This window comes from Lithobates pipiens, unplaced genomic scaffold, assembly GCF_037356315.1.
Source record: "Lithobates pipiens isolate NorthernLeopardFrog02 unplaced genomic scaffold, aLitPip1_a1.2 Scaffold_10, whole genome shotgun sequence".
NCBI lineage: Eukaryota > Metazoa > Chordata > Amphibia > Anura > Ranidae > Lithobates > Lithobates pipiens.
This window is the reverse complement of record NW_027507686.1, coordinates 218197216-218219020: the sequence shown is the minus strand read 5'-3', so window position 1 is coordinate 218219020 and position 21805 is coordinate 218197216. Positions and strand designations below refer to the sequence as shown.

The 21805-nt window shown below is 46.1% G+C and overlaps 1 protein-coding gene across 1 annotated transcript in view; it reads left to right on the top strand.

Annotated features, from left to right (window-relative positions):
- The first annotated feature begins 505 nt into the window (after nt 1–505).
- LOC143940131 (neurotactin-like) overlaps nt 506–21805 on the top strand; it is a 73095-nt gene continuing 51795 nt past the window's right edge. Inside the window, exon 1 of the mRNA XM_077461215.1 lies at nt 506–556. Coding sequence (XP_077317341.1) covers nt 543–556 — 14 coding nt within the window. The 5' untranslated portion in view covers nt 506–542. The remainder of the gene's footprint in view (nt 557–21805) is intronic.

The window sequence follows — 21805 nt, the reverse complement described above, 5'->3', positions numbered from 1 at the left end:
TGACTGGACTTGCCCCCCAGGCCTAAGGCTGCCAGCCCTCCCCTGTGCACTATATACACTATATTGTACATTACACACGCCTGCACTCTATACACTATATTGTACATCACACATGCCTGCACTATATACACTATATTGTACATTACACCCAGCCAGAGGAGCCGTACAGCCTCTCTCCTCCGATCAGGCTTGCAGGCTCCTGTAATGGAGTGTGACCGCAGTTTGTCACTTGGCTAGTTGCATGGTGCAGGGTGGTGCAGTCTAGAAACAGAACATCGGTTCTTGGCAAATCATCATCTGCCTTGTCACATTGCATGGTGATCGGATTAAGGTGACTGTGCTACCTGTTTGAATATAAATGCTGCGATATGTTCTTTTCATTCTTTAGACTTGAATAAATGGCTTGGATTATCTATGAAAAGTCTCCATTGTTACAGAGTCCGGTGTAATGTGAATCCAGGACCTGGATAAACGGCCCCCTTACATATAGAGCTGTACAGGGAGGGGGGGGAGTGTGTGATTTCATACAGCAGTGAGGCAACATGGCGGGGAACAAGTGAGTAGGAAGTCTCCTCACGGAGGACAGCTCTGGGGCTGAGGGGAGGGATGTGGGGAGTTTTCATGAGGATGGCAGCTTTAACCTCTTTCTAGCCACACTCAGGTGGTATGGAAGCCTTGTCAACTCTTAGTTTGGGAGTGTTTATATACATAGTGACCAGCGTCACCGGATAGCCAGCGTCTTATCTGTGCGTGTTGTCACTTGCTTGCTCAGTGTCACTGCCCTATAGACAAATCCATTGTTTCGTTTTGAATGCCTCATTTACAGTGACGCTCTGAGGTGCTATCACTACAAACGAAGTCTGTTTTCCTTTTTTTAATCTACCTAACCATTATATAATACTCATTGTTTTCTGCTCATTAGACTCAATTTGTGTCTCATTAGAGCCATTTAGAGCTCATTCTTGCTTGCAGGAAAAATGCTTTGTTTAGATCAGGGGTCTAAAACTGGCGGCCCTCCAGCTGTTTTGCAAAACTTTAAGTCCGATCATGCCTCTGCCTGTGGGAGTCACGCTTGTAACTGTCAGCCTTGCAATGCGTCATGGGACTTGTAGTTTTGCAACCGCTGGAGGGCCGCCAGTTTGAGGCCCCTGGTTTAGATGCATACAACATATTGTTTTGTGCATATCTACAGTACCTTGAAAAAAGTATTCATACCCCTTGAAAGTTTCCACATTTTGTCATATTACAACCAAAAAAACTAAATGTATTTTATTGGGATTTTATTTGACAGACCAACACAAAGCAGCACATAATTGTGAAGTGAAAGGAGAATAATAAATGTTTTTCCAAATTTTTTATAAATAAATATCTGAAAAAGTGTGGTGTGCATTTGTATTCAGCCCCCTTTACTCTGATACCCCCTAACTAAAATCTAGTGGAACCAATTGCCTTCAGAAGTCATCTAATTAGTAAATAGAGTTCACCGGTTTGTAATTTATTCTCAGTATAAATACAGCTGTTCTGCAAAGCCCTCAGAGGTTTGTTTGAGATCCTTAGTGAACAAACAGGATCATGAAGGCCAACGGACACACCAGACAGTCAGGGATAACTTTGAGGGGGACATTAAAGCAGGATTGTGCCGTGTACACAGTGACAGAACTAATCCGGATAATTCATGTGTGGGCTTCATCAGACCTTTGCTGTCGAAAAATCAGACGGACTTTAGATTTAGAACATGTTTCAAATCTTTCTGACGGACTCGAGTCAGGTCGAAAAATCAGTTTGTCTGTATGCTAGTCAGACGGATGAAAACAGACACTAGGGCAGCTATTGGCTATGAACTTCCTGTTTCTAGTCCAGTTGAATGTCATCGCGGTCGAATCCGTCGGACTTTGGTGTGATTGTGTGTGGCCACGTCCATTCGTTCGGAAAGTCCATTGGAAGTCTGCCGAAAGTCAGTCGGAAACCTGCAGAAAGTCCTTCGGGAAGAACGTCGGACCTAGTCTGCTGGAAAGTCCGGTCGTGTGTACACGGCATTAGGTTATAAAAATATATCCAAGCATTGAACGTCTCACGGAGCACTGTTCAATCCATCATCCGAAAATAGAAAGTATGACACAACTGCAAACTTACCAAGACATGGCCGTTTACCTAAACTGACAGACCGGGCAAAGGAGAGCATTAATCCGAGAAGCAGCTAAGTGGCCCATGGTAACTCTGGAGGAGCTGCAGAGATCCACAGCTCAGGTGGGAGAATCTGTCCACAGGACAACTATTAGTAGTCCACTCCACAAATCTGGCCTTTATGGAAGAGTGGCTAGAAGAAAGCCATTGTTGAAAGAAAGCCATAAGAAGTCCCGTTTGCAGTTTGCGAGAAGTCATGTGGGGAGCACAGTAAACATGTGGAAGAAGGTGCTCTGGTCAGATGAGACCAAAATTAAACTTTTGACATAAAAACAAAAAAGACTGCGTGGTGGAAAACGAACACTGGACATCAACCTGAACACACCATCCCCACGGTGAAACATGGCGGTGGCAGTATCATGTTGTAGGGTTGCTTTTATTCAGCAGGGACAGGAAAGCGGGTCAGAGATTATGGGATTATAGATGGAACCAAATACAGGGCAATCTTAGAAGAAAAATGGTTAGCGTCTGCAAAAGACTTGAGACTGAGGTGGAGGTTCACCTTCCAGCAGGACAACGACCCTAAACATACAGCCAGAGCTACAATGGAATGGTTTAGATCAAAGCATATTCATGTGTTAAAATGGCCCAGTTAAAGTCCAGACCTAAAGCTAATTGAGAATCTGTGGCAAGACTTGAAATTTGCTGTTCAGACGCTCTCCATCCAATCTGACAGAACTTGAGCTATATTGCAAAGAAGAATGGACAAACATTTCACTCTAGATGTGCAAAGCTGGTAGAGACATCTCCAAAAAAACTTGCAGCTGTAATTGCAGTGAAAGGGGGTTCTACAAAGTATTGACTCAGGGGGGCTGAATACAAATGCACACCACACTTTTCACATATTTGTAAAAAAAAAAATTGAAAACCATTTATAATTTTCCTTCCACTTCACAATTATGTGCCACTTTGTGTTGGTCTATCACATAAAATCCCAATTAAATACATTTAGATTTTTGGTTGTAACCTGACAAAATGTGGAAAATTTCAAGGAGTGTGAATACTTTTTCAAGGCCCTGTTAATGCAGCACTATAGTAATCCATGAGCCCATACACATAGCTGCATCTACATAGAGAATATACACTGCTTTTAGCCACACAAAAAAGTAGGGCACAACTGCATCCAGGGCCACACATACAGTATCTCACAAAAGTGAGTATACCCCTTACATTTTTGTAAATATTTTATTAAATTATATATTGACACTTTGGGCCCAATTTGGACATTTTCACTCAGGGGTGTACTCACTTTTGTTGCCAGCGGTTTAGACATTAAAGGGGTTGTAAAGGTAAATGTTTTTTCACCTTAATGCATTCTATGCATTAAGGTGAAAAAACATCTCACACTGCCGGCGCCCCCAGTCCCCCCGTTTTACTTACCTGACCCCTTGAAAATCCCGCGCTCGCCCCCGCCGTCCTCTTTGCCACTCAGCCTGGCCGCTGATTGGCTGGAGTGGATGGATTGAAATCAGCGCAGCCATTGACTCGCGCTGCTGTCAATCACATCCAATGACGCAGCGCGCCGGGGGCGGGGCCTTGTGATACAGCGAGCGGCTATAGCCGCCGGCTGTATCACGGGAGCGCGAACGCAGTGCTTCTCACCAATGCGAGGGAGCTCGCATTAACGTGAGAAGCACCTGCGGGAGGAAGCAGAGACAGCCGCCGAGGGACCCCAGAAGAGCAGGTTCGGGGCCACTCTGTGCAAAACGAGCTGCACAGTGGAGGTAAGTATGACATGTTTGTTATTTTAAAAAAATAAAAATTTTTACTTTACAACCCCTTTAATGGCTGTGTGTTGAGTTATTTTGAGGGGACAGCAAATTTACACTGTTATACAAGCTGTACACTCACTACTTTACATTGTAGCAAAGTGTCATTTCTTCAGTGTTGTCACATGAAAGGATATAATAAAATATTTACAAAAATGTGAGGGGTGTACTCACTTTTGTGAGATACAGTACCTGCAAATGTTATGCATGTATGTGCATGAACCCGCATAAACACATGCATGCATACACGCAGAAGCCATTAGAAGAATTGTATGCTTCTAAATGTGTCTAAACACCAGTACTTTAGGCTCGTATTTTAGTCTTCTGCTAGCTCTGCCAGCAAGCCAAACCATGCAGGAAAGTAGTATATGCCTGTGTCAGTGAAGCCTTAACGTAAACGTTACATCATGGCTTCTATGTTTCTGAGTGTATAATATTATCTGTCGACTGACCGGAAACAAAATATTTATGTGTTATTTTCTTGGACAGTCTAATATAGCCAAGGTCTATTCTTAGCTGCATGAATCCTCTGATTAATGACCCCCAATGTATAAACTTACATCAGAACTTCTAGAAAGTGGAGTGTACAGGGCAGAAAAATAAAAACTTAAAGTGATTGTAAAGGGAAAAATACTTAACAAAAAAAGTAACAAACATGGTATACTTACCCACTCTCCCTCTTTTCGGACCACCGGCTGCTGCTGCTGGCTCCCAAGTTCCTCCATACACAGTGCGAGCAGCTCAGCCCCACCCCTTGCTCCCTCCTCACTGGCTGTAATTTACAGCAGCAGGAGCCAATGGTTCCTGCTGCTGCCTCTGAGCCAGTTAGGAGAAAGAGAGCAGGGATGCTGCTCTCAGGCACAGTGTTGGATTGACATCAGGTTCAGGTAAGTGTAAGGGGGGGGGGGGGGGGCTGCACACAGATGCATTAAGAAGGACGCATTTAGATCTACTTTAACCACTTCAGCTTCAACCACTTCAGGATTTACCTCCTTCCTGACCAGAGCACTTTTTGCAATACGGCACTGCGTGGCTTTAATGAACAAGTGCGTGGTCATGCAATGTAGTACCCAGACTTCCTTTTTTTCCCATAAATAGAGCTTTCTTTTGGTGGTATTTGATCACCTCTGCGGTTTTTATTTTTTGTGCTATAAACAAAAAAAGAGCAACAATTTTGAAAAAACGCCTTATTTTTTACTTTTTGCTATAATAAATATCCCCCAAAAAATATATAAAAAAAGTTTTTCCTCAGTTTAGGCCGATAAGTATTCTTCGACATATTGTTGGTAAAAAAAAAAAAAAAAAAAAAAAAAATCGCAATAAGCATTTATTGATTGCTTTGCGCAAAAGTTATAGCATCTACAAAATAGGGGATAGATTTATGCCATTTTTATTATTTTTCTTTTTTTACTAGTAATGGTGGCGATCAGTGATTTTTATCGTGACTGCGACATTATGGTGGACACATCAGACAATTTTTACACATTTTTAGGACCATTGGCATTAATACAGCAATCAATGCTATAAAATTGCATTGATTACTGTAAAAATGTCACTGGCAGTGAAGGGGTTAACCACTAGGGAGGGGTTAAGTGTGTCCTGGGTTGTGTTTCTAATGGTCTGGGGGATGGGCTAGCAGTGACACGACACTGATTGCTGCTCCCGATGACAGGGAGCAGACGATCAGTGTCCTGTCACTAGGAAGAACGGGGAGATGCTGTGTTTACATCAGTATCTCCCCGTCCTTCAGCTCCGTGACACGATCGCGGGTACTATGTCCGTGGGTACAGTCATGGAGCTTGTGGCAGGCGAACGCTGCCGGTGGGAAATTCAAGGTAACGTATGGGTGAAAAGCTTACAAGATAACGATACATGCTTTGCCATGGGTCTGGCCTTTAGATGCATATAGACACAGACACAGGTACACTGCTTGGTCTTCCTATAGGGAACCCTCAAGGTCCCATGCTGACCGAAACTGTGTTCAGAACTGCCTGTTCAGCTTACACCCAGCAGCTTATGCATTGTTACAGAGAATGACCATCGTCATGGGCTGCCTCACCCCCCGATACCGGCCCACAAACCTTGGACACCATTATTGCAACTTAGGGGAATCTATTACATATACAGAAACTTAATAACATATGATGCTTTTTCCTTAAATGTATAGCTTCCTACAACTTATATACAGTATACAATATCCAGAACCCTAGTCTTAAATATAGTTCATCAGCTGTATGTCTACTGGTGCTTCTTCATATGAACATAGAATTTAATATAAGCATTGTGGCAGGCTCTGTTAACCTAGGAAGGTTTTAGGGGTTTTATTTATTTATTTATTTTTCTAGCTTGGATTTCAAGAGGACCCCTTTGCGAGACCCCAAATTTATCCCAAATTCACCTCCAATTGTAGAGGGTGGTTCTTGCCTTATTATCGTAATAATGTTCAGTGAAACACTTGACGGATAAAACCCTATAGAATAAATTGTCCATACTGTCCTATGGAGTCTCCCTCCTCACAGGTTTCTTTATGTTGGGTCTCGTGCTTTCTCTCTCATCGGGATACCCCTCTTGTGAACCCAATAAGACAAGGGACGTAACTGTGATGTGTTTACCTACTGTTTGTTTCCTTAAACGTAAAAGGGTTCTACATGACTTAGCCACTCTAATTGTGGCAAGTCCTCTTCCTTAATTATGTACTATAACTTGTTCTATGGCATTGTGGGGCGTTGCTTAACCACTTGGGATCCGCGCTATTGCAAAATGACGGCAACAGCGCGGACCCACATTTCCGGGACTACGTCTATTGACGTCGTCCCGGATACGAGCGGCCTGCGCGCCCCCTGAGGGGCGCACGCGGCGCGCTCTGTGATCGGCGAGTCCGTGAGACTCGCCTGATCACCGATCCGTGTAAGGGGTCGATCCCGACCCCTTATCACGTGATCAGCTGTCAGCCAATGACAGCTGATCATGTGATAAAACGGAGCCGGTAATCGGCTAGTATTCCTCCTCGCGCTGACAGCGCGAGGAGAAAAAAAAAAAGCCGATCGCCGGCGGCCGTGTTCGGGACATCAGTCCCGATCACGGCCAGCAATTTAAGCGGACACCTGCCCCCTGCCAGTGCCCACCTGCCACCCGCAGTGCCATCCTGAAATAAAGTAAGTGCCCCCCTGTCAGTGCCACCCAGCAGTGCCCATAGTGCCCACAGTGCCACCCAGCAGTGCCCACAGTGCCACCCAGCAGTGCCCACAGTGCCACCCACAGTGCCACCCAGCAGTGCCACCCACAGTGCCACCCAAAATCTGCCTCAAAGGTGCTGCACCCCAGTGCCGCCCATCAGTGCCCAGCAGTGCCGCCCATCAGTGCCCAGCAGTGCCGCCCATCAGTGCCCAGCAGTGCCACCTATCAGAGCCACCTATCAGTGCCACCTATCAGTGCCCATCAGTCCCATCTATCTGTGGTACCTATCAGTGCCCATCCGTGCCACCCATCCGTGCCACTTATCCGTGCCACCCATCCGTGCCATCTTATCTGTGCCCATCTTTGCCCATCAGTGCCGCCTTATCTGTGCCCATCGGTGCCGCCTTATCTGTGCCTATTAGTGCCGCCTTAACTATGCCTATCAGTGCCCACCAGTGCAGCCTATCAGTGCCCACCAATGCAGCCCATCAGTGCCCACCAATGCAGCCCATCAGTGCCCACCAATGCAGCCCATCAGTGCCCACCAATGCAGCCTATCAGTGCCGCCTAATCAGCGCACTTCAATGAAGGAGAAAAATGACCCGTTTGCAAAATTTTATAACAAACTATTAAAACATGATTTTTTTTTTTTTTTTTTTTGCATCTTTTTTTGTTTGTTTAGCAAAAAATAAAACTCCGAGCTGTAACTAAATACCACCAAAAGAAAGCTCTATTTGTGGGAAAAAAATGATAAAAATTTCATTTGGGTACAGTGTTGTATGACCGCGTAATTGTCACTCGAAGTGCATCAGCGCTGAAAGCTGAAAATTGGTCTGGGACTGAGGGGGGTTTAAGTGCCCAGTAAGCAAGTGGTTAAACATGTGACTGCTAGAAAACTTTTCCTCCCCATGTAAAGAACAATGTTTCAGCCTGTTTTGACTTTTCGGGACAGGTTGAATCCTATTGGCCTATACGGCTACCCCTAATTAGGGTACTCGATTGATGCTAGACTCTATACTAGCATCTGAGGTCTTTGACTTTTCTCCCCATTACCTTTCCCTCTGCCCCCAATCCCATCCTCCCTCCCCCCCTTTTTTCTTTTCTTCCTCTCTCTCCCCCTTTTTCATCTACCATGGGAGGCCCCCGGGAAGCCACCACCCTCCAATTGTGCTCATTCAATGCCCGTGGCTTGAATGAACTAACTAAACGCTCACAAATACTGTACGACTTCCACAAATCCAAAATTTACATCATTTTCTTCCAGGAGACCCACTTCCGCACAAATATTATACCAGTATTGCGAAATAAATATTACCCAACCTGGTTACATAGCACATACTCCCAATCTAAATCTAGAGGAGTGGCAATTGCCCTCCACAAATCAGTGAACTATACTCTTCTAGATTCCTGTTCGGACCCCGGCGGGAGTTTTTTTTTTTGAAAATATCTCTCAGTGGCAAAATGTACACCCTGGCTAATATATATATTGCTAACCAAGACCAAATAACTACTAATATTCAATATCTTCACAAGCTATTGGAATTTGCAGAAGGGGTGATCCTTGTTGCAGGAGATTTTATGTTGTGAACCCTACATTGGATACCTCCTCAGGTAAAAGCTTTATTTCCTACAACAAAATCAATAAACTGAAGAGATTCCCGATTCAGCATAACCTGATGGATGTCTGCCGCATCCTCCACCCCACGGATAGAGATTATTCCTTCTTTTCTGCAGCTCATAACTCCTACCTCCTACTCCCGCATTGATTTTTTTCTTATCAGCCACAATGCACTGACATACCATCCCCAGAGTAGAATTGGGAACATATTATGGTCCGATCACGCCCCTGTGTTTCTGTCCCTCACCCTACCCGATCTACCTGGTCATGACTGGACTTGGAGACTTAACGACTCACTATTACAAGACGACTTATGCTATGCAGATATCCAGACCTCGATATCCAACTTCATTTCAGACCATGGTAATGACTATACCTCTACCCCGATACAATGGGAGGCATTGAAATGCGTATTACGCAGGGTCTTTATTAAACATGGCTCTAGACTCAAACAAATCCGTCTTGCCCAGATTCAGGAACGGTCTTGTCAGATTACTGACTTGGAACGATGCCATAAACATATTCAATCCCCGATCACCCAACTCGCCTTATCCAATGCCAGACTTAAACTGTTGAACTTGTTCAAACAGAAGTCCCTGTCCATTAGAGACAAATCATGTAAATTGTTTTATGTCGAAGCTAACAAACCAGGTAGAATGTTAGCTAAAAATAGCATTGCTTCTATCCCTAAACTCAAACAACCTGACGGTCAACTCACCCATCATCCAAAAGACATTAACTAATTGTTTTGTTCTTTCTACGCCACACTATGCAACCTCCCCCCACAGCCTCCAAACATGTCGCCTGAAGACTTTCAATCTAAAATTAATGAATATATTGCTATCACAGCACTTCCGACTATCCCTACAGACATAGCACAGGATCTTGGGCGACCTTTTATTGAGGACGAACTTGTGTTGGCAATATCCTCCCTTAAACCTAACAAAAGCCCAGGCCCGGATGGCTACTCGACCCATTTCTATAAATCCTTCTGCGACTCCCTGACACCACTTCTCATAAAAATGTATAATGACAGCTCCAGGGCCCCTCCTTTCCCGAGACAAGCTTGGAGGTCCATATCATAGTCTTACCGAAAACCTGGGAAAGATCCTACACTATGTGGTAGCTATCGCCCCATCTCTCTCACCAATAGGGATGAGCCAAACACCCCCCGGTTCGGTTCGCACCAGAACTTTCGAACGGACCTAAAATTTGTGTGAACTTTAGAACCCCATTGAATTCTATGGGACTCGAACGTTCGAAAAATAAAAAGTGCTAATTTTAATGGCTAATATGCAAGATATTGTCCTAAAAATGGTTTGGGGACCTGGCTCCTGCCCCAGGGGACATGGGTCAATGCCTAAAATGTTTTTAAAAACAGCCATTTTTTCAGGAGCACCGATTTTAATGACGATTACAGTGAAAAAAAAAGTGAAATATTCCTTTAATTATCGTGCCTGGGGGGTGTCTATAGTATGCTTGTGAATTGGCTCGTGTTTCCCCTGCACAAAACTGCTTGCGGTTTTAATCTAATATCTGGTTGCCATATTGGCAATATGGATGAAAATCATTGAGAAATGGCATAGGTAGCCCCCCCTGCCCATTACCAGCCCCTTTGGGTCTTGTACGGATATTAAGGGGAACCCTGTACCCATATTAAAAAAAGGAAAGGCGTGGGGCCCCCAGGGCCTATATACTCAGAACAGGAGTATACAGGCGGTGCAAACAAGACAGGGACGGTGTAGGTTTGTTGTGTTAAGTAGAATCTGTTTGTAATTTTGAACTGGTACATTTTTAAAGTGTAGCTCCAGTCAAAAAATCTATTTTTAAGCTTTTTGGAACACATAGGGAAGGGTTTTTACCCCTGTATAATTTTTTGGGCCGTGCGTCTTTTTTCATCTCACTTCCTGTTGTCGCCTTCCATTTGCAAGTAGGAGACGTTTGTAAGTTGGATGTTTGAAAGTAGGGGCCTGCCCTATATGCTCTGCAGAAATTTTCGCGTAAGCCCTTAAAGTGATTCTTGGTAGGCGCTGGAGAGCCCTGCTGTGAACAATTATATCAAGAATGGTATTTACATGCCATTGTTGAACAGTGGTAGAAAAATAAGGGCCTTTGGTGGTTGTGGTGGTGGTGCGGATGCCACAACACTAAGTCCACACTGCAACCTCTCCCAGATACTCTAGTTGGAGTGCAGGAATGAGCCCTGCTGCAAAGCATTGCATCAAAAATTGTAATTACACACCCCTGTTAAACAGGGGCTGAAAAATTGGGCCTTAGGCACTGGTGCCACGACACTGCAACCTCTACCATATACTCTATTTGTAGTGCAGGAATGAGCCCTGCTACAAAGCATTGCATCAAAAATTGTAATTACACACCCCTGTTAAACAGGGGCTGAAAAATTGGGCTGGTGGCATCACCCAGAACCAAAAATGTTCTTCCAAGATATCAGCGGAGGAGGAAGAGGATAGACAGTCAACATAACAGGACAGTCACTCAGCATCCCCATAGGCAGTCTTGAAGGGATGTGATATTTAAAAAAAAATTATTCGGTTACATTAGCTTCAGGTGCTTGGTAGCTGGTGGTGATCCAAGACTGATTCATCTTTATGAAGGTCAGTCGATCAACCGAGTCGGTGGACAGGCGCACCCTGTGATCGGTTACAAAGCCACCAGCAGCACTGAAGGTGCGTTCCGAAAGAACGCTGGATGCAGGACAGGCCAGTAGCTCAATTGCATACTGTGCAAGCTCTGGCCAGTGATCCATCCTCAAGACCCAGTAAGCCAGAGGATTTTCGGTGAGAAAGGTGTCCAAGTCTGACCTTGCCCCTAGGTATTCCTGCACCATGTAAATCAGACGTGGGCGATGTTTGCTGGAACCGATCATACCTTGGGGCTGCGGACTAAAAAATTGTCTGAACTCATTGGTCAGACGGCCACCTTCTCCACCGCTCCTTCTGACCGATGCCTCAGCAACACGTTGCCCAGGACCAGGAGTTTGTAACCTCCGAGTCTCTGGGAACGTGTTGCACAGACCTTTCTGCAAGGCCTTCCGGAGATGTCTCATCCTCTGCGACGGCAAGATAAAGTCCGCAACCTTACCCTTGTACCGTGGATCAAGGAGAGTGGCCAGCCAGTAATGGTCCCTCTCCTTGATCCGAAGAATACAAGGGTCCTTCCACAGGCTTTGCAGGATCAGGGATGCCATGCACCATAGGTTAGCTGAGGCATTCGGTCCGGAGTCCTCTGGTTCACTAAGGACAACATGATCCGCAGCTACCTCCTCCCAGCCACATACAAGTCCACAGGTTTCTTGGGACTGTAAATCATCCCTACAAGACTGCTGCTGCTGAGTGCCAGGCTCCACCTCCATGCTGACACAATCATCCTCCTCCTCGTCCTCTTCCTGTGTGATGGGTGGGACAGCAGGGACACTGTCTGGATAAAGGGGGCCTTTAGAGGCAAGGAAGTCCTCCTCTTCCTGCCTCTGTTCTGCCTTAAGTGCCCTGTCCATTATTCCACGCAGCGTATGCTCAAACAGGTAGACAAGAGGTACAGTGTCACTGAAAGTGACAAGAGGTACAGTATCCTGCCTGTGGCCAATCATGGCTCTCCTTGCTGCCGGCGCTGTGATTGGCCAAGCATGCGGGGTCATAGTGCATGCTTGGCCAATCATGAGCCAGCAATGCACTGCGATGGCGCAGTGCATTGTGGGCTGTGAAAGCCACACGAGCCATAACGTTCAGTATTCGCCGAACGTGCGAACAGCCGATGTTCGAGTCGAACATACGTTCGACTCGAACACCAAGCTCATCCCTACTCACCAACATTGACATTTGTTTATACTCCAAACTACTGGCCAATCGCCTTCTTCCAACTACACCCGACCTGATACACCTTGACCAAATGGGGTTTACCCGCAGGAGAGAGGCCATGGATATTATCCTTACAACCATTTCCCTGATGGAATATGCCCAAAAATGCCAAATCCCAGCTTGCTTGATCTCGGTTGAGGCTGAAAAAGCTTTTGACCGAGTTCACTGGCAATTCCTAGAGAGAACACTTCAACAAGTGGGCCTTGGGCCCAACATGCTATCCAAGATCCTGACTCTCTATGTTAATCCTACGGCAAGGATACAATCTAATGGCCTCCTATCTGACCCAATATTGATCCATAATGGAACCCGCCAGGGATGTCCCCTGCCGCCATTACTATACACATACTCACTATGGAACATCTTGCCACAGCCATACGGCACAACTCCAACATTCAGTGTCTTTCTATTGGCCATCGTCAGTATAAATTATCCCTGTATGCTGACGACCTCTTATTATACCTCACCAAGCCCCACACATCTATACCAGCCATTATCGAGGCATGCACAGAGTTTGGATTGGCTAGTAACTTTAAAGTAAATTACGATAAAAACGGAGGCATTCAAACATCTCCCTACCCAAACCTACATTAGCCAGAGTTTACTTGGATTTAAATGGCAACAAAAATCTGTCAAATACCTGGGGATTCAAATTTCTACCTCCTTGCCCTCCCTGACAAATTTAAACTACACGCCCCTAATAAGAACATTGCGAATATGCCTTGAATCTTATGATAAACCAAACATATTCTGGTTTGTCCGAATGAACGTCATCAAAATGGACATTCTGCCTAAACCTGTATACATTTTTCAGGCAATTCCTACCCCCTCCCTGTGGTTTCTTCCAATCGATCAATAAGGCTATTCAGGACTTCATAGGGTCCAGGATTGGCTTTCATATTTTAGCTTTGCTAAAAGGGCGTTGCTCTCCCTGACCTACGACTGTACTTCCACACTCCATCGTTGAGCAGAATAGTTAATTGGTACCATGGCTCCTCCACTAAACTGTGGACATCATTAGAAAATGACTGAATATCTCCAAACCTCACATCCCCCCCATGGACACACCCAACATACAGACCCCCTTCAGACCTAATGCCCCTTGTGACTTCCACTACATTGCGAATTTGGGACAGCTACCTTACCAAAAGCGTATTGTCCTCAAGACCCAGTCCCTTGACTCCATTATTTGATATCAACTCCGACTTGTGCTAAACCTAAATTTCTTGTTTGGCAAAAGACAGAGGCCCCCCTGTTAAGACCTATGCTCAGTGCTGGAAAACCAAATTCCCCTACCTGACATGCTCTCTTCCTGCCACAAGCCTTCCATGGCTTGGCTTGAACACACTTAACTAACACACTTTATAAACAAAATACCAAACATTGAAGATTTGACGAAGACCACATACAGCCTTTGAGTCATTGTTATCCCAGTCAGACAGACCAGCACTGGTTAAAATATGGGGCTGCTATCATCTATGGTTCCGGAGATACGGGGCTCCTTGCGCAGCCTGTCAGAAGCTACATACAGAGCGGCAGTATAAATACAAGCTGGAACACTCTGCAGCAGACTGAGAGGATGAAATCACAGTGCTTATAATAATTATTTGTATATTACTTATGATAATTAACCCCTTGCCACCCAGGCCCATTCTGAGACTTCTCTCCTACATGTAAAAATCATTATTTTTTTTATGCTAGAAAATTACTCAGAACCCTCAAGCATTATATATTGTTTTAGCAGACACCCTATGGAATAAAATGGTGGTCTTTGCAACTTTTTATGTTACACAATATTTGCGCAGCAGTTTTTAAAACTTTTTTTTGGAAAGAAACTGTTTCATTCATAGAAAAACCCACTAAAGTTAGCAAGATTTTTTGTTGTGTACTAAACAATGCTTTAATTTTTTTTACCAGTTACATGTTTAGAGTTACAGAGGAGGTCTAGTGCTAGAATTATTGCTGTCGCTCTGACAATCGTGGCGTATGTAACCTGTGTGTATCTGGCTCTGATACTCACCAGTGCCTACCCAGGGACTGACTAGTATCTCTCCCCAGCCTGTCCCCACACACCCTCTCACCTGCTGACCTGTGAATGGGGCAATCACTCCCGCAGTGTTATTGTGTTCTGCCAGTGAATACAATGATTAGTGTTGCTAACTATAGCTGGCAGCACTGATTGTTTTGAGGAAAACCTGACAGGCTGGTTGTACTCAAGTCGGTTAAAGCGGTAGTAAACCCGCACATTTTTTTTTTTTTAAACCTGCAAAGCAAAAGGCATAATGAGCTAGCATGAAATACTTACCTTAGAACGAGGCCCCGACATCTGGCCCGATCCACGCCGAGGGAGCTGACATGCCCCCTCTGCGTTTCTTCCGGGTATCGCGGCTCCGGCGCTGTGAGTGGCTGGAGCCGCGATATCGTCACTCCCGCGCATGCGCGCGGGAGATTTCAGTCCGGCCGCTCGGCTGCTGCCGGATTTTGACGGCGAGAAACCCCTTGTGCGCATGCGCCGCTGCAGTCAGCGGCGCATACCGAGGGGAATATCTCCTAAACCGTACAGGTTTAGGAGATATTTTTTTTACCTACAGGTAAGCCTTATTATAGGCTTTCCTGTAGGTAAAAGTTAAAAATGTGGGTATACAACCACTTTAATAGGTTGACTATTAGTGACTTGTGTAAAACCAGCTAGCCCATACATAGATCGACTATGGCTGGTCTCTGCTTAATTGGTGTAATTTCAATCCATGTATGACCCGATCAACCACTACGCAGTCCCTAAACATCCTTCCACAAACCTTTACATTTTTCCTTCCCAGATTACTTCATCCTCCTCTCCTATACATAGTGCCCACTGTCATACTCTCCACACTTCTCTCCTGTACATACTGCTCACTGTCATACCCTCCACACTTCTCTCCTATACATAAACGCCCACTGTCATATCCTACACACTCCTCTCTTGTACATAGTGCCCACTGTCGTACCCGCCACACTCCTCTCCTATACATAGTGCCCACCGTCATACCCTCCACACTCCTCTCCTGTACATACTACTCACTGTCATACCCTCCACACTCCTCTCCTATACATAGTGCTCACTGTCATACCTCGAACACTTCTCTCCTATACATACTGCCCACTGTCATACCCTCCACACTCCTCTCCATACTACTCACTGTCATACCCTCCATACTCCTCTCCTATACATAGTGCCCACTGTCATACCCTCCACACTCCTCTCCTGTACATACTACTCACTGTCATACCCTCCATACTCCTATACATAGTGCCCATCGTCATACCCCCCCTCCACACTCCTCTCCTGTAATTACTGCTTACTGTCCTACTCTACACACTTCTCTCCTGTACATAGTGCCCACTGTCATACCCTCCACACTCCTGTACATATTGCTCACGGTCATACCCTCCACATCTCCGATCATGGTAAAGTGCCTATGACATAGGCTTTTTACCATGTGATCCGCTGTTTCCAATCACAGCTGATCACTGTGTAAATATGAAGTCTGGTTATTATCATTCCTCTATTCATGTTGACAGCCTGCGAGTAGAGGAAAGCGGCTATCCTGACGGGGGTGTGCGCTCATAATTAGTGCATTGAGTATCAGTGCAGTCCCATTAGCAATGCCTGCCAGTGTCCACTGGTAATACCCACCTGTGCCCATCAGTGATGTCAATCAGTGCCCATCAGTGATGCTTGTCAGTGCCGACCTATCTGTTCCCATCAGTGCTACCCATGAGTGCCGCTTATCAGTGCCCATAAAGGCTGCCTATCAGTGCCCATCAGTGCTGCAGATTAGTGCCTCCTCATCAATGCTCATCAGCGAAGGAGAAAATTGACTTATTTACAAAATTTTGCAATGGTAAAGAAGAAAACGTATTTTTCCTGACAGACTCCATGGCAGCAACGTGTGGGTTAAGTCCCGCCTCCACTACCCTATAGGACACCACTCCCATAAATCTTTGCTCCCTGCCCATGGCCGTGTTCTTTTTTTGTCCTCCTCCGTAGGACCAGACGTTATGGTCTTTTTACCTGAAGATTGCTCCCACACGGTTCCATTGTTGGTTTGGCCGAATTGCGACTGGATGGAATTGTCGCATGACTCCGTTAAGCCCTAGCTACTAGCGGGGTATGGAGTGGGCATTGGATATAAGCGCTGGAGGAAGCCGGGAACCTAGCCACTGGCAGGCAGGCTGCACATTTGGTCGGATAGCCCAGCTAAATAGCAGGTGACCTATTTTGCCCTGAGAAGTCCGGTATGTTTTGTTCTTAACTTCGGCCTGGAGACGATCGTGTGGGAGCGGTAAGATTGTTCCTCTTTTTCATGGCAGCAGTTTGTGTTTGTTCCTTGCTTTTCCTTCATTTCCGTTCGTTTTTTGTGTTTTCATGTATAAGGGTATAGGCATGGCGGCTGGATTAGCCTGCGTTCCAGCCGCCGCTCACTTCCTGGTTTTTCGTTAGATACGTTCGTTCTGCGCATGCGCGAGTGCGGCACAGGAACGAGGCTTGGTTCGCGCATGCGCGATAGCGGCAAAATGACGCTATTCGCGCATGCGCAGTAGCGGCGCACAGGATACGATGATGGTGTCACTAAGGCGCCCTATTCAAATATAGGAAATAGCCTGCAAGCTTTGGGATTGCTTGTAGGCTATTATATGACTTCCCCTTGTCCAGGATTTCTTCTGTGGAGGTAGGTGGCCTTCTGGGAAGAGGGGGGTGGGCGTGTGTGTGTATGGTGCTCTCAGCCTTACTTATATGTCTTTGCAGCATTTATGGAAACCCCTAGAGATATGGACTCACCTCCGCCTGTATTTGGCCAGCCCTCTCATAATAGGTACTGTCTGGGGGGGGGAGCTGGGGGGGGGAGCTGGGGGGGGGGGGTCCGGATTTAGGCAGTCTGTTATCTTTCCTTATCTGTGTGTCTCTTCTATCTCTGTCTTAGCCCATCTAGTTCAGAACAGCAACGCAGCTCAACGCATAGAGGAAGCGATTCTTCTAAGTCTTACCACCGGCATTCATATTCTAAGTCTAAACATCACGGCTCACCCTCAAGATCCGGGCGCCGTAGCGAGGATCGTTCTCGCTCCTCCAAGGCTCATCCAGCCGTTCAGTTATTAATACTTGCTGGGGATGCAGATCGCAAGTTCCTACTGGGAAATCCCTGTGTGACCTCTGCTTTTCCAAAGCCTCTAGTGAGAGAGGGGGTACGGACCAGCATCTAAGGTCCCTTGTGGAAAATGTGGTGAAGAATCCCTCAAGGGGATCGGTGCCAGTCAGGCTCCTGTGCCTCAGTCAGAGTCACCAGTCAGGGAGTCGCATGCTCAAGAGCTTCTGAGGAAGATAGTACCTGTGTGGGGTTTGACTTTGCCTTACTCTCCCCCTTGGTGAAGGCTATCAGAGAGGCTATCAGAGAGGCTGTGAACTTGGCTAATCCTTCCAAACAAAGGAAGTATTTTAAGCAACTTAAAAGGGAGCGTCTTAACTTTCCATTCCTGTCTGAACTTGGTGAGGTCATCACGGATGAATGGACTAAAAGTTGAGAAAAAGAATAGTATGCTCTCAAAAGTCCTAAGGTTATATCCCTTTAAGGAGGATGAGGTCAAGTATCTGGTTTCAGCTCCTCTCGTGGATGCAGCGGTGATGAGACTAGTAAAACATGTAACCCTTCCATTGGAAGATACAGTTTCATTTAAGGATGCCTTAGATAGGCGGATTGATTCCGATTTAAAGAGAGTCTACCTCACTGCTGGTTTGGCATGCAAGCCAGCATTGGCTTTAGCGGCAATGTCCAAGGCCATGGAAGTCTGGACGGACAGGGTGGATGATACCCTCAGAAACATTTCGGATGAAGTCGCAAAAACTCTCCTATCCAGGAGTTACGGCTTGTATCGGCTTTTCTGGGGGAGGCTTCGATTGACATCATCCGCTTAGTGTCTCGGGTTATGCTTTCAGCTGTAACCGCCAAACGGGCTCTTGGGCTCCGTCCCTGGCTGGCTGATCCAGCATCTAAACAGGTGTGGTGCCATATCCCTTTCGAGGGTTCTTCCCTTTTTGGGAATAAGTTGGATAATGCCATAACCCGGGCCTCTGGTGGGAAGTCAGGGTTTCTCCCTCAGGATAGACGTTTAGAAAGCCAGAGGAGATTTTTTCCTAAAAAGCAATATCAAGAGCAGGCCAGGGAGGCCCGTAGCTATAGACCGGGTCGAAAATATTCCAGGTCATGGAAGTCAAGGCAGTCCTCCTTTCAAGAAATCCGCCAAGAGCAGTGCGACAGGAGAGAGGGAACCAACCAAATCTTTTTGAGATTGGGCCCGCTCAGATAGGCCAGGTGGGGGCTCATCTTCTACTTTTTCGACATGTCTGGGCAGCCTCAGTCCAGGACTTCTGAACCGTCAGAACGGTCTCTTCAGGTCATTCTTGGACCTTCAGCAGGTCCCCAAGACTAAAGTATGTTCCCACCTCCCTTCCGACCTCAGAAGAAAAAAGGCAGATCCTGTTGGCCTACGTGAAATCTTTACTGGCTCAAGGCGCTGCCGTTCTCGTGCCAGATGATCAATGAGGGAGAGGAATTTATTCTCCTCTTTTTATGGTCCAAAAGAAAACAACGGTTCTTGGAGGCCAGTCATAGACCTTACACATCTGAATCATTTTATCAAAAAGGAAAAGGTTCAAGATGGAAACCTTGTCAACAATACAACAGTCAGGCGTCTGGATGTTTTCAATAAACCTAAAGGACGCTTACTTTCATGTCCCTGTGGCAGAAGATTTTCAGCAGTTTCTGCGATTTTCAGTAGGAAAACCACATCTTCAGTTCGTATGTCTTCCGTTCGGGCTTTCAACATCCCCCCGAGTCTTTCAAAGGTGTTGTTGGCCGTAGTGGCTCTATTGAGATCCAAGGGGATTCGTCTTCACCACTATTTGGATGATCTTCTGCTGCTAGTCCAGGACAGAGACCGTCTGTTATTGCTCAAGGATCAGGTTATTTCCACTCTTCAAGAATTCGGTTGGATCCTGAATCTAGAAAAGAGTCAGTTAATTCCTTCTCAGTCTCTTGTATTCCTAGGCGCACTCTTCAACACAGTGAAGGGCACCATCTCATTACCCGAAGAGAAAGTAGCGGTAATTCGGGACAGAATTCGTCCGGCCCTCTCAGCCTCCCATCTCCCGGCTCTTCAGTGCCTGAGAATTATTGGCACTATGGTGGCCACCATTCCAATGGTGAAGTGGGCCCAATGGAAGATGAGACCATTCCAAAAAGGGTTTCTTCACCAATGGTTAGGCGACAAGACTCAACTTTTCCGGATCACATCTTCAATGAGAATCTCTCTGCCCTGGTGGCTTCAGAAGGAGAATCTATTCAGTTGTCATTCCATTCTCCCCATCTCATGGATATCAATAACTTTGGATGCCAGCAACAGGGGCTGGGGCGCCCACTGTTTGACGGAAGTAGCACAAGGCACCTGGGACTTCCCTTCCAGGGGGATGGTGTCAAATATTCTAGAATTAAAGACAGCCTTCCGGGCGCTCCTAGCCTTTCGTCATCTGATCTCAGGAACTTTGGTTCTTCTCAGACTAGACAACACAACAGCAGTGGCATATATAAGGTGACAAGGAGGTACTCGGAGTCTGTCCCTTCTTCAGGGGGTAGAGCCAATCATGTCTTGGGCTCAGAAGAACCTGGTCAGCATTACAGCAACTTATGTTCCAGGAACGCAGAACGTCCAAGCGGACTTCCTGTCTTGAGTCAATCTGGACAACAACGAATGGTCTCTTCACGAGGAAGTTTTCAGGCGGATTCTAACGTTGTGTTTCTCCCCAGAGGTTGACCTATTTGCCTCTCCTTGCAACAAGAAACTGGCAAGGTATTATTCCAGGTTTCGGGATCCTCAGGCTTACGGAGTGGATGCACTGACGGATCGATGGCGGTTCAACAAAGCTTACGCCTTTCCTCCGATTCCTATTATTCTACAGTTCCTGCGGAGACTCAAATCAGAAGCAGTAGAGGTGATAGCTGTAATACCTTTTTGGCCCAACAGGCCATGGTTTCCGCTTCTAATGCTCCTCAGCGTCAGAGATCCGATTCCCTTACCTCTCAGACCCGATCTTCTATCCCAGGGCTCGAAGCTCCATCCCTGTCCGGTCCATCTATGTCTGAGGGTCTGGTTTTTGAGAGGGGAAGATTAGAGGCTCTGGGTTGTCCCAAGGAGGCCTTTCCTACTCTCATGAGTGCAAGGAGGAAAAGTACCAACCAGGTGTATGAGAGGATTTGGTCTAGATTCACAAGTCACTTGTCTTCCAAGTCTTGCTCTAATGGTAATCTGACGGTTCAGGATGTTTTGGGTCTCTTACAGTCCAGACTAGACATTCCCCTATCTGTCAGCGCTCTTCGTGTACAAGTCTCTGGAGTATCCTGGGCTAAACATCCCTTGGTTCAGCAATTCTTTAAAGGAGCAATTAGACTTAGACCACAGAGGAAACCTAGATTCCCCAAGTGGATTTACCGCTGGTTCTCGTCTTCTTCTCACAACTGGACAGAACACTTTCAATCAAAGAATTGTCCCTAAGGACATCTTTTTTGGTAGCCATATCTTCAGCAAAGAGAGTCTCTGAGTTTCAGTCTTTAGGATCAAAGGATCCTTTCCTCACATTTTTTCCTGACAGAGTGGTCCTAGTGCCAATACTGGGGTCGAATCCAAAGGTTACCTCAGTCTTCCACGAAATTCAGGATATTACTCTTCCTACCTTTAATTCGGCTGGGAGTCAGGATCTTCATCCTCTCGACATGGGAATTATTCTGAAACGATACTTGGAGGCAACAGCTTCTTTCCGGCAATCGGATTATCTTTTTGTTCTTTTTCACTGTAAAAACAAAGGCCTTTGGGCTTTGGTCAGATCCATCGCCACGTGGGTGGTTCAGGCGATCCAGTGGGCTTTTAAAGAGAAGGGCTTGGCTCCTCCTGAGGCGGTTACGGCACATTCCACGAGAAGTCTCTCTACTTCTTGGGCAGCTTCACGTCATGTGGCTCCTGAGTTTATCTGCAAGGCTGCCTCTTGGTCATCCATTCATACATTTATGGCTCACTATTGTGTCGAACCTACCAGTTTATCTTCCATTGATTTTGGTTTAAAGGTGCTGTCGGTTGACAGTGTTACATACATT